General features: G+C 33.7%; 2 protein-coding genes across 3 annotated transcripts; one reads left to right on the top strand and one right to left on the bottom strand.

Moving 5' to 3' along the window:
* The first annotated feature begins 7,971 nt into the window (after positions 1 to 7,971).
* On the top strand, positions 7,972 to 11,950 carry LOC8267920. 2 transcript variants are annotated; one of them, XM_025159556.2, is made up of 2 exons: positions 7,972 to 8,168; positions 8,328 to 11,950. In XM_025159556.2, exon 2 carries the CDS (start codon positions 8,855 to 8,857, stop codon positions 11,858 to 11,860), a length of 3,006 nt encoding a protein of 1,001 aa, XP_025015324.2. In that variant the 5' UTR covers positions 7,972 to 8,168; positions 8,328 to 8,854; the 3' UTR covers positions 11,861 to 11,950. The 2 variants fall into 2 exon arrangements, with proteins under 2 accessions (XP_025015324.2, XP_048231092.1); XM_048375135.1 differs by having other exon boundaries at positions 7,972 to 8,545; positions 8,625 to 11,950.
* A 435-nt stretch (positions 11,951 to 12,385) lies between these two features.
* On the bottom strand, positions 12,386 to 13,549 carry LOC8267918 (PRA1 family protein G2). The gene has a single exon (XM_002531708.4). The coding sequence runs from the start codon at positions 13,371 to 13,373 to the stop codon at positions 12,753 to 12,755; it is 621 nt and encodes a 206-aa protein (XP_002531754.1). The 5' UTR covers positions 13,374 to 13,549; the 3' UTR covers positions 12,386 to 12,752.
* Between the last annotated feature and the right edge of the window lie 2,037 nt (positions 13,550 to 15,586).

The raw sequence follows: 15,586 nt of genomic DNA, 5'->3' as shown, positions 1-15,586 counted from the left end.
TCTATGTGTTCTTTTAGCCAGTTACACACAATATCTCGTCAAACAAAGTTCTTAAGCCCTTGTTTAGACCTGTTGATGATGAAGCTGAAGTTCAAAATATATGACAATTAGTAGGAGCCATATGTGGAAATAACTTAACCTCAGAAGCGGGACCCGTTTGCTAGCCACATCAGCTTCTAATATAAAAAATATTTATTGAAAATGGTGGGAGTTACTGTCCTGTACTAACTAGGAATTGTACCTTGCTGTAGTGAATCCCAACTACCAACTTGAGTTTAAACTGTAGGGGCTAAATCGATCGATTAGAGCTTATTTACTCTAACCCTAACACATACCGAAATTACCACTCAACCATATAGTAAGGAAGTGAGTTAGGGCTATGTTTAGGTGTATACCGTGTTTGTAAGTTGGAGTTACCATACATGTTAAAGTGAAACATGTAGGTCTCATTGTTTTATTCTATTTTAAAATGTAATTACTTTTTAATATTATATCTTGAGTTGTCCATTTCAAAATATTGGTTGTCATGTGGTGTAAACTGAGTTAACTATTGCAATAGCTTTATTACTTGAGCTATATGTGGTTGTATACACTACGTCTGCTTGTTGTCATAAGAAAATGATTTTAAAATTGTTCTTTTATTTTATTTTATGCAGAATAGATGGTGTTGTGAATCTGAGGTTTAATTATGGTGGTAGATGGCAATTACATTCAAAAATTGATTATCTAGAAGATGATATTGATATACTATATGATTTTGATTATGACTTCCTCTGCTATGGATATATTAAGGATATATATAGGAATATGCTTGGGTATGCAAATGTGGAACATATTTTTAAACTTGAACCTGGAAAAACACTGGAAGATGGATTGCATTTAGTTCAAGATAATGAAAGAATTAAGAGAGTCTTGAATTACATTAGCAAATACAATTGAGTGGGAGAAATAGATTTCTATGCTGATAAATCCATAAATTTTCAACCAAATATTTTGGGAATTGAATAAAATGTTGATATGGATGCATCTATTGCAGACATTAACAATGAAATACCTATATAGAGTAGTTATTTCATGCGGGTGATAGAGCTCATGTTAGTCAATCTGAGTCTATTGTTACTGAAGAACCTATTTATAATTCTAGACCTACAAACTATATTAGCAATGAGGAAGATGATGGTGAAGATGATAATGCAAACATAAATGAAAATGATGGAAGTCAAGAATCTAGCAATGAGAAAAGTGACTTTGAACAGTCTGCACCTAGGGAAAGGGTCAGATATGATGAAGGTGATGGGCAAAGCCATTTCATGCTTGGGATGACCTTTGCTAATGCTAATGAGGCTAAACAAGCAATAGTAAAGTATGGAGTAGCTTTAGGTGTAAAGCTAAAAATCAATCCAAATGAACCATTTAGACTTAGGGTTAAATGTATAAATAAGGAAAACTGCCCTTTTGTGCTTTTCATTTTAAAAGATGGCAAAAATCCTGGATTGGCAATAAAGACACCAATACTTGAGCATAGATATTTTAAGGATTTCTCACTCCCTAGTGCTACTATTAGGTTTTTAAATAATTATTTCAAGGGTAGGATTTATAAAAATCCTTCAGTAAAGATAAAAAAATAAAAGATGATGGAGAGAGCTTGTTAAAAATTAATATTAGTCTGGCTAAGTGTAAAAGGGCTAAGAGGATGATAATTTAAGAAATGGATGAGAGTTTCAAATTAGAGTTTGGTTATTTGGAAGCATATGCAGCTGCACTTAAAAGAAGCAATCCTGGTACAAAAGCAGAGATTTAGTTATGTAAGGAAGCATTGAAAGAAGGAAGAAGGGCGTTTAAGAGGATGTTCTTATGTTTTGAAGCTCTTAAGAGGAACTAGAAGAATGGATGCAGACCTATCATAGGTCTGGATGGATGTTTCTTAAAAAGGGGTTATTAAGGACCAGATTCTTACTGTAGTAGGCAAAGATAGTGATGACAAAGATAGTGATGATTAGATGGTGCCAATTGCATGGGCAATGATAGACTAAGAGAATAAGAATAATTGAAGATGGTTTTTGCATTGGCTAAAGTAAGAACTTCAACTTGGAAATGGAACAGCCTATACTGTAATCTCTAGCATGCAAAAGGTGAGCAACTTTCATTTTCTTTGCTTGTATTTTTATTTTTATAGTATACAACCTTTTATAGTTGTAGTATTGGTTACTCTTTTATGTTTTAGGGTCTCATTGATGTTATGGAGAATTTCTTACCTCTCGCTGAGCACAGATGGTGTGCGAGGCACATTTACTCCAACTAGTCTAAGCAACGGAGAGGGGGGGAATTGAAGAAAAAGTTTTGGATTTGTGCTTGGAGTACATTTGAAGAGGAGTTCAAAGATAATTTAGAGCTTCTTGGTGAAGTCTAAAAGAAGGTAGCAGAAACCCTTCTGAAACATCCACCCCATTATTGGTGTATGACCTAGTCATACATGGTTAATAATAACATTTCTGAATGTTTTAACTCCTGGATACTAGAGGCAAGACATAAACCTATAATTAGCATGTTAGAGAAAATAAGACTACAAGCAATGAGTCGAATTAAAGAAAAAAAAAATGGTTGACTGGTGGATTAATGACTGGAGTCCAGCTTGTATGGAATTGTTCCAAGACAATAAAGAAAATGCTTCAGGTTGCAGAGTAGTGTTTAATGGTCAAGATGGTTATGAGATTTGGGAAGGTAACAATAAGCATACAGTCTTTTTAGTTAGAAATTTGTGCACATGTAGAGCATATGGGATCTTACAGAAATCCCATGCAAATATGCCATTTGTGCTCTATATCATTTCAAGCTTAATCCTTTTTCATATATAAGCTATTTTTATCATAAGTCACCCTATCTAGCCTCATATCAGTTTCCATTATTGCCAGTCCCTGGGAAAAGGTTCATGAGATGTGAGGAATACTAGGGAATAGAACCTCCTCCATTGACTAAGATGCCAGGCAGGCCTAGAAAGAAGAGAATTTGAGGATCAAATGAGCCTAATACAACCTGCAAAATTGGAAAGCTTACTAAGAAAGGCAAAAAGCAGAGTGGGTTGTGTACAAAAGGACATAATAGAACTAAGTGTCCAAATAAGAACAAGAAGGTAAAATACATAGTTCTCAAAGACATTGAGTATTTATATTATTTAGTTTTTAAAATTATAATGAGTGCAATTGTTTGCATTCAACTTTATAGGAAACAACAACAAGCACACCAGCAAGTGCTCCAACAAGTACACCAGTAAGTACTTCAGCAAGCACACTAGCAAGTGCACCAACAAGCACAACATCAAGTGCTCCAACAAGCACAGTAGCTAATGTAACTGTAACAAGCTTAGGATGATAGTGCGTAAGAAATTCAAGGAGGACAGCTAGTTTTGGATGTCATATGGATTTGAATACAGGAAGAACAACTTATAATGTCAGGGAACTTTTCATACTTATTTTTTTCTTATAAATATTAGTTTGTGGCATGTTTCATATGACATTTTGACATTCACAGCCTAAATAAATTAATGAAAGAGCAATTAGTGAAGGTTACAAGCAGAGAAAATGGAAATTGATCCTCGGACTAGGTTCCCAATGCCATGTGAAAGAGACTTGAGAAAAAGCAAAAAGAAAAGGGATGCATCATCCATTACAAGGACAATCAAATTCACTAAAGATGGCTCAGAAGTTATATTTGCTACTAACCTGCTATTTGCACCTCGAGGAATGCAATGGAAATGGGGAGTTGCAATTACCTTTTTACAATTGCAAGCTCAAAAAGAGCAACTAATAGGCAGACAGAAAAAGATAGGCAAGATAATTAGTGATACTACTACAATATACCAATAGTTTACCACAAAATATTAGTTTGACTAGAGCACATTTTTTGTATTTTTGTTGGTACTTTGGTGTTTTGTGCCTTAGAGCAAGCAATTTTCTTTTTTTGTATTTTGTTGCTACTTTGGTATTTTGTGGCTTAGAACAAGTAATTTTTTTTTTTTGCTACTTTGGTGTTTTATGCCTTAGAGCAAGCATTATCTTTTCGGTCAATATTTAACTGCTGTAACAGGTGAGGCCAGTAATTAGTTTTTTATATATTGTTGCTACTTTGGTGTTATTTGCCTAAGAGTAAGTGATATTGATACTTTAGCTCAATATTGACTGCAGTATGCCAGCAAATGGTTTTTTGCTCATTGGTTATGATTATGAATGTCGTTTAGCAAAGCTTTTCCATTTACAACAATTCATTTTAGTGCATAGCCAGTATTCAAATCAAGTCTCATAATTTTATTTCTTCAATCTTTAACAAAATTACACAAATAATAGTTGTGCTACAAGCAATTTACCACAACTAATTATATTTCACCAAATTTCTATAAACAAACCAAGCTAATAATGCAATTAACAAGACAACAAAACCATTTTTCATCTTCTTGTTTTTATGTTGAAACTGTTCAAATTTCTGTTTGTTTGCTAGCTTTCAAATTCCTCAGCTTAGTCCATATCTTTTCCGTTTCAATCTGCAAATCAAGTCTACAAATCTCTTTCATTTCTTCCCTTTCATCTTTTTCTCTATCTTCATACTTGAACCGCCTAATCTCTGCCTTCAAAAAGGAGTTTTCAACTCTCAGTTCATTAATCACTTGGCTCATTATGTCATTCGAAGTAGCCACATCCCCCAACCTAGAAATCATATATATTTTACATTATAAACAAAACTTACGACATTCACAGAACCTTTGACATTCAGAACTTTCGATATTCATAGAACCTTAGTGTCATTGCTTTATGTGGTTATTAATGATGACGATGCAGTTAAAGAAGAAGCCATCATTAATTTTAATTGGAATCAATTGGTTAATTAATGGTTTCTTATTTTGTATGAAAAGGAAAGTGATGAAAGAGAACGGGAAATAGTGGTGAGAGTAGTTATTATTTTGTTACAATTAGTTGTAGGTCCCACTTCATTTGCCACCTCAGTTGGATTTAACGGGAGCTTCTTCCGTTCTTCGGCTCTATTCTAAACAGGGGCTTAAAAACTTCATTTGGCGAGATATTGTATATAACTAGCTAAAAAAATACATAGAGAGTCAATATATATCTAAAGTTGTACTTTAGGGACAAATATGAGCCTTTTCCCATACATTTATAGAAAATATGCTTAAAGAGCAATTAAAATTGCATGAGATGCCATAACAGCTTGTTTCTTTGCTTTGCTAAGAATGAAAGACTCAGTAAGAAGCAAAATCCAGTAGTGGAGCGTTTATCAGTTTAGTATTCTTAGAAAATGTTCACAGCCTTCAACAGTCTAAAGAGAAGAAAGTGGCTCTCTTACTTGGAAGATTAAATAAATAATAATAATAATAATAATAATAATAATTTCTCAAGAAACTTGAGGGCAATAATAGATAGTAAGAAACATGTAATCACAAGAAAGATGACACAATTCTCCACTAGAATGTCTATGATTTAAATTGGTAATATTTATTATTAAACCTTTGAAATTTTTAATTTTATTCTATTAAATCCTTAAATTTTTATTTTATTTTATTTGAATAATTATATTTTTATTTTATTTTATTAAAAACTTTTGACAAATATTTCATAATTTTTTATTTATTTTATTTATATTTATATTTTTATTTTAATTAAGGACTATTAGATCCTTAATAAAAATAAAAAATAAAAATATAAGAGTTCAAAAAAATAAAATAAAAATTAAATAGCTCAATAAAACAAAACTTAAAATTACATTTTACCATTTAAGTTTATATTATATGAAGATGGAGGTTCCACATTTAGATGATAAATGTATAAAATAGAAAAAACACATAATAAAATGAGAAAGAGGCTCATAATGCCACCACACTTTCTTTTCCATACTAGGCCACCTTCATTTTTATTTATTTACTTTTTTAATTTAGAAAAAGCACTAACACAGATGATTGAAACAGCTAGCTTTTGCTAGCTAAACACTAAAAAAGGCAGTTGAAATCTAGCTATCAAAAGTTCAGGAAAAAAGCAGCCAAGTGAATTCAGACCCCATGTATTACATATATATATATATATATAAATCTTGTGATGGCCAAATTAAAGGCTAACTAAAGAAAGACTATGATGCTTTAGGATTAGGCCAAAGGGTCATTAAATGGTTGACACTTGATTACTTTGACACATAGTCTGAGTCAGCGCAGCCTTAATTACCTCCAGCAACAGCAGCAGCTTGACCCTTTCTATCTTTTTCCTTTTAGAGATGCATGGAATAATTAATTCATGCAACAGGATGGTGCTTAAAATCTAAAATGTATCATTATATAAACTTACAGCTTATATATGTATCTAATATTTTTCAAACTTAATTAAAATATCGAGCAGCTATATTAAAACTCTTGAATTAATATTTTATTATTTATAAAAATTTAATTTGATATATTTTAAATTAATTCTAAATATATATAAAAAGTTTATTAATTACAATATTAAATTATACAAATTGAAAAGAAACTCTACCTTTATTATTATTATTATTTAAAAACATCTTAAAGCAATAGGGTTATTTGAGAAAGATGATGATGATGATTCAATACGCATTGCATTAATTAATCTTGTGGCTGAATTTGATTTTCAGTTGATTAGGTTATTATTATAAGGCAACTTATTGCGGTTAACATTTACAAAGTAATTATTAAATACATAGTAATACATGTGTTAAATATAAAAAGAATAATTAATCTTTTTAAATTTTAAATTCAAAATGGGATAAGGGAAGAAGGGGATAGGATAGCTGAATTCAATTTGAGAAAGTGGGATTGAAACCAAACCTATCAACTCAGATAGAAAAAAGTATTGACAATTAATATGTTGTTTTTTAGAAGTACCAATATGAAAAACACAAGTACAATCTTGAGTTGGTTTTCTAGGTGTTAAGAAAATGTAATAAATAAAGAATTAAAAAAGAAAAATTTGCCAAATATGCATGTCAGAAATATGTTGAGCAAATCGATAATATTTATTCAAGCCTTTAGTTGGACTGGTCTTTGGTCCAATTTCCAGGGCACAATAGTGTTAAATTTTGTCAGACAAGTACATACATATGATATTACATAGGGAAAAATCTTACAGATTAATTAAATTATTCCAGTGTAATTTTCAAGACCCATTATCAGCATCAACAAGTTTTGAGTTTCTTCTTTCTGTTTTTTTCTTTTTTCTCAGCAAATTCATTACTAAGATGAAGATTACAATGTCAACATAACAAAATAGCAATAGAACTATGAGGGAAATTTCAACTTGTAATGAATTTTTGCAGGTTGACATGTCCCATTTTGTTTTTTCTTTTTCTTTTTTTCTTTTCTTTTTAATATCTGTGTGTCTCCTTTGCATTGAGATCAGGAAAGCATGAGAACTTGGCAAGCTTCAGCTTTCAATTCTTTTAGAGCTTAATTGTAATGCATCTGTCACTTTAAATGGCAAGATTGCTGGCATTTGCAGAGTTCATAATCATGTTTCTTTCATGCTCCTCTTCTCCATTGGCCAGAGCACTAGTAGTTACTATAGGAAGCCATTTTATGATCTGCATGCAGCCTTAATAAAAATGTAGTGCCCTAAAAATTTCAGGAAAATTGTTCATGATGTTAGTAGCAAATCAGGTGGCAAATGAAATTAGCTCAAATTATTGGGTGGTGTTCTTGTCCCTTTAAGGTCTCAATTAGGGTTCCTCTCCCAATGCCCTCTTACTCTAGGTCTTTTCTGAACATTATTTTTTCTTGGGTTGCCCTGACAAAATGAGAAACCATTTATATTTAAATTTTCATACTATATGACAATGCACAACCCATAAAACAAAAAGAAATAGGCGAACCCCAAGGCAAAAACATTTAAATAATAATATTAATAATAGTATACAATGCAGCCCCATTAACACCTCTACATCTTTTTAAGCACTTGCTAAATAGAATATTTTTAAGTTTGAAAACTTAGCAGATCCAAGCCATACTCGTAGATTCCCCTCCTCTGTACAGCTTGTTGTTTTGAGATAAGAAGAGAGTGTTATTTTGATTTTTGAAGAGGTGCAAGCCAGGGAAGGACTCTCTTCTTCTTCTTCTTCTTCTTTTCTTTCTTCTTTCTTCTTCTTGGGTCTCCAGCTAATACAAGGTAACTAAAAAATGATGTATCAAGTAGTGTGTTCTTATTCTCCTTTGAGTTGTACCATTATTGGGTTTTCATGATTTCCACAGCTTTCAACTTTTCTTTTAATATTTTCTGCAAGTCTGAATTTTTTTCTCTTTTCTTTTTGATCATCTCTTGTTTCAGACCAAAGCTTGAAAAAGCTTGAAAGGTTCCATTCTCCAAGACAGCTACAAGCATTCATTCATGTTTGAACATAAAGGAGCAATTTCCCTCATTTTGGCAATTGTCTTCTGGTCAAATTAACTCTGAAGAGGCAGAAGTATACAGTTATGGGTCTGACTAAGAGGCCCACCATGAGAGGCTGCTACTACATGTATATACATCACATGCAGATTTCTCCTGTAATAACCCATTACTTGCTACTGTTGCATTCATCCTCTTCTGGCTATCCTTTTTCCTCACTTATTATTTTTCTGTCAGCTTAAACGGTAGCAAAGGAATCCAATCCAATAGAGAAAGATCTGCCCTACTCAGCCAAAAGTGGTTCTTCTGAAGCAAATAATGGAGCCTCCTTATCAACTTCCAGTCTCTGACATTATTCAAAGCAAATCAACAGAAAAGTACAAAGTTTTGTGAGAGAAAGACATCGTCGAGTTTAGCTTCCAAAAGAAGAGAGATCTACTTCTACTGTACATATCAAGCTTTCATTGATGGCCATGGATGAAGAGGCATCACTTTCTAGTGAACTTCCTCAAGACCCTCCAAGCGGGCTTACCGTCAAGATTTCAACTTCTTGCAATAGAAGTGGTAAAAACATCTTAACCCATCTTTCTACTTCAAATACAGATTTGCCTTCTCCAAACTTAAAGAGCTCCATTGAATCATCCCCATACAACTCTCCTCTTGTGTCACCACCATCATCAGCATTTGTTTCAGCTCTGCAATCACCATATATATCACCAAGGGCTATAAGCATAAACCCAAAACCCCAAGAGACGAAGACTCCACCCGAGAATCCAACACCAGTCACCCACCCATCATCGCCACCAGCCTCGTCATACAGGGGTTCACAATCTGATGATATACCAAGCAGCTCCTACACTCCCCCATCAGACCAATATGAATTTTCCGATGATCCAGCTGATGCAAAGCTCAAGTATGTGACCTGTGGGGCACTTCAAGATCCTGCTCCTCCACGTATCTCCTTCTCATTTCCCGTCCCTCGTATATCCTTCAAAGGTTCTGTTTCCCCAGCTTCCAATGCCAAACTCAGCTATGACGTCTATATTGGCTTCCATGGACAGAATCCTAATCTCATTCGGTTTTGTAAATGGCTTAAATCTGAGCTGGAGCTTCAGGGAATTGCTTGCTTTGTTGCTGATAGAGCCAAGTATTGTGATCAAAGCCAAGAGATTGCGGATAGAGTTATTTGCTCAGTCACTTATGGAGTTGTGGTAGTGACCAACTCTTGCTTTCTTAACCATCTGAGTTTAGAAGAGATTAGATTCTTTGCTCAGAAGAAGAACTTGATCCCACTTTTCTTTGGCACTGAACTTGCTGAAGTCATGGGGCTTCTTTACTGCAATTCAATCGATAAAGAGCGAAAAGAAGCAATTGATGGACTATTGAATTCGCAAGAGTTCAAGCTGGAAGCTAATGAGGGTAATTGGAGGAGCTGTATAACTAAAGTTGCTGGTCTATTAAGAGCTAAGCTTGGCAGAAAGAGTGTGGCTGAGAATGATGCAGTAGAAGGATTTGAGGAGCTCCCATTCCCACGAAACAGATTTTTTGTTGGTAGAGAGAAGGAAATGACGGAGATTGAAACTGCTTTATTTGGATGTGGGTGGGATAGTCTTGAACAGAAGTGCTCCATTCCAAACATAAAAGGAGAAGCCAGCGGGCAATCTGATAGCTTTGAAAATGAGGAGAGCGAGGAGGTCACTACCACTGCTAAAGGGGGAACATATATTAATTTGGAGTTGGGAGGCAAGTGCAAAGAACCAGATTTAGAGGCTTGGGTGGAACCAGTTATGGAAAGGAATTCATTGAAGAGGTCAAGATACAAGAAATCAAAAAATGGGACTCACAAGAGCTTGGGAAGCAACAGTGTGTTTTGTATAAATGGTACTGCAGGCATAGGAAAGACAGAGCTTGCACTTGAGTTTGCTTATAGATATTCTCAGAGATATAAAATGGTCTTGTGGATTGGTGGGGAAGCTCGGTATTTGAGGCAGAACATACTAAATCTTTCTCTCAATTTAGGACTGGATGTGAGTGCTGATGGTGAAAAGGAAAGGGAGAGAATTAGAAGCTTCGAAGAGCAAGAATTTGAAGCATTCAAGAGAGTCAAAAGAGAGCTGTTCAGAGACATACCATATCTACTTATTATTGACAATCTTGAGACAGAAACAGAATGGTGGGAAGGGAAGGATTTATATGATTTGATTCCAAGAAACACTAAAGGGTCACATGTGATTATCACAACCAGACTACCTAAGGTGATGAATTTTGAAATGATGCAGCTTCCACCTTTGCCATTATCAGATGCAATGCTCTTAATGAGAGGAAGGAGGAAAACTGACTACCCAAGTGAGGAGCTAGAGTTTCTTCAAAAATTTGACGAGAAATTGGGAAGGTTGAGCTTTGGTTTGTGGGTGATTGGATCACTCCTTTCCGAGCTTTCAATTTCTCCATCTGCACTTTTTGAAGCTATGAATCAAGCTCCACAGGAAGATGGTTCTGCATACTCCTATATGAGCATAAATGATGAGCAATACTGTAAAAACAGTCCTTTCCTAATGAAGCTTCTACGTTTTTGTCTCACAGTCTTGCAACACACCAATGGCACAAAGAACCTTCTTGCCTCAAGAATGCTTCTTGTTGGTGCTTGGTTTGCTCCATCACCCATTTCAGCAACTTTGCTAGGGACAACAGCCAGGGGTATGTCTGCTATTGAGAACAGATTTAAACAATGGACCAAATGCTTAAGCCTGACATTTGGATGCTTCTCTGGTTGTGGATTAGCACCCCAAAGTGAAGAAGATTCAGCAATTCTTCTTGTTAAACTGGGACTAGCGCGAAAAGCGAACAGACAAACTGGTTGTTGGATTCAGTTCCACCCTATAACTCAAGTTTTTGCAAGAAGAAAGGATGGTATATCAACTGCCAAGGCCACAGTGCAGGGAGTAAGTAAAATTGGCAACCCCTTAGTCAACTTTGATCATCTATGGGCATCTGCATTCCTTGTCTTTGGATTCAAATCCGAACCCCCAGTTATCCAACTAAAGGCAGCTGATATGGTTTTGTACATAAAGAAGACAGCTCTTCCACTAGCAATTAAAGCTTTCACAACTTTCTCAAGGTGTAATTTAGCACTGGAGCTTCTCAAAGTGTGCACGAATGTGCTTGAAGAAGTAGAGAAGTCATTTGTGTCGCAAATACAAGACTGGTGCCATGATTCACTTTGTTGGAAAAAGAAAATACAAGGTCAACAGAGAGTGGATGAATATTTGTGGCAAGACGTGACATTGTTGAAGGCTACCTTGCTTGAAACCAGAGCAAAGTTGCTGCTGAGAGGTGGTCATTTTGACAGTGGCGAAAAATTATGCCGGACTTGTATAAGTATTCGGACAGTAATGCTTGGCCACAGCCATGCTCAAACCTTGGCTGCACAAGAAACACTAGCGAAGTTAGTCAGGATGAGAAGCAAAATATAATGCTCTCTTAACAGTATGGGAGAGCTTAGTTTTGTTTACATTGTATTCATTTCAGTTAGAAATATAACCATAAGCTTTTCTTCTTCTTTCTTTTCCCCTTAATTTTGTTGAATCTCCATTTGCATAGTACCCATTGAAGTTCATAACACCAGCGATTTTGTTGACATTTCAGATACTTAATGAGAGTAGATATTAGATTATGAAAGCCCTTGATACTCTGAACTCTAGTGAGTATTTGACACAAAAGCAAAATCTTGCACCAAATCAGAGGATCATTTATAGAGAATGAAAAGGACATGCAAGAAAAACAAATGAAAGCAGTTGTTGAGAATAGTTAATATATTTGTCTGAATCTGAGTAATCAAAGATACTAAGGTCCCATGTAAGCATGGAGGGTAACATAGAGGGTATATGCTCTCTACAATAACAACTTCCAATAATGTTTTCACCTTCCATGTGATCAATCCTTTTTTTTTTCTTTCTTTTTTGTTTGAACAGGTAAGGAATTGGCTAAAGCAACACAACTCAAGCTCAAACCTCACTCAATAAAGAAATATAGATTAAAGAGGAAAAAAAATTACAGTTGTAGAGTAGAATCAAAGAAAACAAAATAAACTTTGGAAGCATCACAATCCAAGAACCACACACTTGGTTACACTCCACAAAAACAGTAAAAATAAAATAAGACTATCTCAGTCAAGTCCAAAACAAATTTTTGACCAATGAGGTTTGGCTCAAAGCTGTTCTGAGCTGTTAGCTGCGAGGTCTTGAGGTTTGAATCGCTGGATAAAGAAACTCACACAGTTTTTTCAGGTATGAACAATGAATCAAACAATTACAAGTCACAAAAATGAGTCAAAATTCAATTCTATAGGGTGAAAGATCCCCACAATCAGATTGCAGAAACAGCTCCATATCTAAGAGGACCAGAACCAGAACCAATCAAACTTCCAGAAGCTTCTTCCTGATCACCAAGAAACAACCCATCTGTATTCCTCAAAATGGCATGAAACCCGCATGCCAAAACTCCAATAACAATCCCCAATACCAAACTCCAGAATGCACCGCTTGAAAAAATCCCCAAAACAGACACCACAACTAAGCCTATTAAAACCATACGATCGCTAACTTGATACCCAAATAACACGAGTGGGTCTTCTCTAAAAAAGTAGATAAGCAACCAGAGAGCGAATATGAATGCGAATAGGATCAGAGCTACCGGCGATCCGATGAGTGAGACAGCGCCGCATAAGGAAACGATGATAGCGTAGTTGATGCGAAAATATCGGAAGTGGATGTGGAGGCGGGTCAGAGCGGAGGAAAGGGAGTCGGGGCGAGTAAAGAGTCCGGACGCGATGAGTTCGGGCCAAGGGCGGTGGGTGGAGATGGCGGTTGTAAGGTTATGAAGTGATCGGGAGAGTACGTCGGTGGATGAGATTGGGATTGATGTGTAGGTAGTTGTTGTTGTTGAGGTTGAGGTGGCCGTAGCTGTGGCGGCGGTTGATTGCGTCATTTTCGGAAGTTTGACCGAAGTTTGACTGCAACTACCGTTCAGTTGTTGCGTTGGGTTGGGTTGGATTGGTTGGTGGAGTTGTTGTCAAGTTATTGAAGAGTTCTTGTGGGACATCTGATCTGACCCATACGGGGCTTTTCACGTTGCTGGTTCTAAATTCACCAAGTCGACAAGAATTTTCCTTCTAAAAATGCCTATATTTTCTTAAATCTTAAAAATCAAATGTCCTTCAATAAATTGAGAAAGTGCAATTAGACCCTTATACTTCAAAAGATTCCAAGTAGACTCTTCAACTTTTTAAAAAAGTTCAATTAGACACAATCACTAATACTACTAATAACTCTGTTAGTACTAGAACTCACATATAAACCAATGAAATAATGACACCTAGTTGTATTATATTTTTTTCATTAATCAAAAATTGATAATTAAAATAATAATTTTATTGACCCTTATAATAATAATAATAATAATAAAATATATCTCTTTCTAAACTCTTTTTTGTCTATAACATTATGCATAGATGGAGAGTAATAATTTTAATCGTGTTTGGCAAATAAAATCTTTTAGGAGGGAAAGGAAATTGAAGGGGAAGAATTCCTCTTCATTTCTCTTATAGAAGTTAATTTTGATTATACTCCAATTTGGATATAAAAAATTTTGATTTATTAAAAAAATCTTAATATAATTAATTATTCTTTTTTTTCCATAATTGTAATAAGAAATTTAAAATTAATTAATTCCATTCCCTTTCTTCTAATAAAATTTTCTATTTAACCAAACACAATAAGATAAATATTTTTTCCTTTTTTTCCTTCTCTTCAACTCTCTTACCTTCCCTTCCCTAGGGTTGTAAATGAACTAAACGTCTCACGAGCTATTCAGAGCTCAGATCAATAAAAAAGCTCAGTCGAGGTCATTCATTAATTTAAACAAGTCGAGCTCGAGCTCAATTTCGAGCTTGATAGAGTCTGGTTCGTTAGCTCGAGCTTGAGCTTGGTTTGTTAAGCTCGCGAACAGGTTCGCAATCTAGCTTGTCTGTAAAGTTTATTAAAAACATTATTTTTATTTTTTTCCTTTTCTTAAAACAATACAATAAAAGTCAAATAGCACTTTGAAACTCATGCATATACAGACTAAGAATTTATGGCGTAGTATAATAAAAATAATTAATCTATTTTTTAGATTAAGTGAATTTTGATTGAGATTAAGACTTGATAAGCCCTCGTATCATATATATGCGAAACTCTTATTATAAGTAAAATTATTTATATTCTAAATTTTTTTTTTTTAGTAGAAAAGTTTTTAATTAAGCAAGCTCGTTTATAAGCTTGAGCTCGAATTCAAAATAATAATAATAATATAACTACAACATTTAAAAATGTAGCTATTACTATTAGTATGAATTACAACAAAAATAATACATAATAAATAAATTTATTCTATAATAATTTAATAAAATGAGAATTTTCTAATTAGATAAAATAAAGTTGACTCATCATTATAATTTTTATTTTACTTATGAGTTATTGTGTATTATAAAATTTAATTATATTTTTACGACGTAAAAATATTTTAAATGCATCCACTAATTATATTAATTTAATAAAAAAATCTTTATTTATTAAAACCTTAATTAGTATATAATAGGTCATGACTAACTAGGCACTAGCGTAGAAAGAAAAAATGAAATATTGTGTCTAAATGAATATAGTTAGTGATATTGTCATTATTGTGAAACCTTATATATCTTAACCTTAACACAAAGTATTTTCTTTTCAATCTCATACATTAATTCTTAAATATCTCATATTTGTCTAACTCGAATTTTGGAGTCAATATAAAATGGAGTGTCGATGTTGAATCATACAGTTTCTTTGAGAAAATCTTAATTTAATTAAAACCTTGGATTGAAGTTATATTTATATTTATAAATGGTAATTAAATTAAAAATTAAGCTAAAATAAATCAAGATTGTAATTTATATAAGTTAATATATTATTATGAAATGTTTTTAGCTATTTTATTATATCACACTTTGATTATTTTATATTTTAAAATTTATTTTAAATTTTATAAATATTATTCATTAAAAGGTGAATGCATAATTGGGCTAGTTTATATACTTTTTTTAAGTTAATAAAGACCTGTAATATGTTTATTATGATCTTCTTGCAATTTTTACATAACGATAGTTTTTACTTTCATTATTC

The sequence above is a fragment of the Ricinus communis genome, chromosome 1 (assembly GCF_019578655.1).
Source record: "Ricinus communis isolate WT05 ecotype wild-type chromosome 1, ASM1957865v1, whole genome shotgun sequence".
In the NCBI taxonomy this organism is placed as follows: Eukaryota; Viridiplantae; Streptophyta; class Magnoliopsida; order Malpighiales; family Euphorbiaceae; genus Ricinus; species Ricinus communis.
The sequence above is the reverse complement of the archived record's forward strand: the minus strand, read 5'-3'. Positions and strand labels throughout refer to the sequence as shown.

Coding starts and splice junctions, on each gene's coding strand:
- LOC8267918 (XM_002531708.4), bottom strand. CDS start 13,373: ATGACGCAATCAACCGCCGCCACAGCTACGGCCACCTCAACCTCAACA.
- LOC8267920 (XM_025159556.2), top strand. CDS start 8,855: ATGGCCATGGATGAAGAGGCATCACTTTCTAGTGAACTTCCTCAAGAC.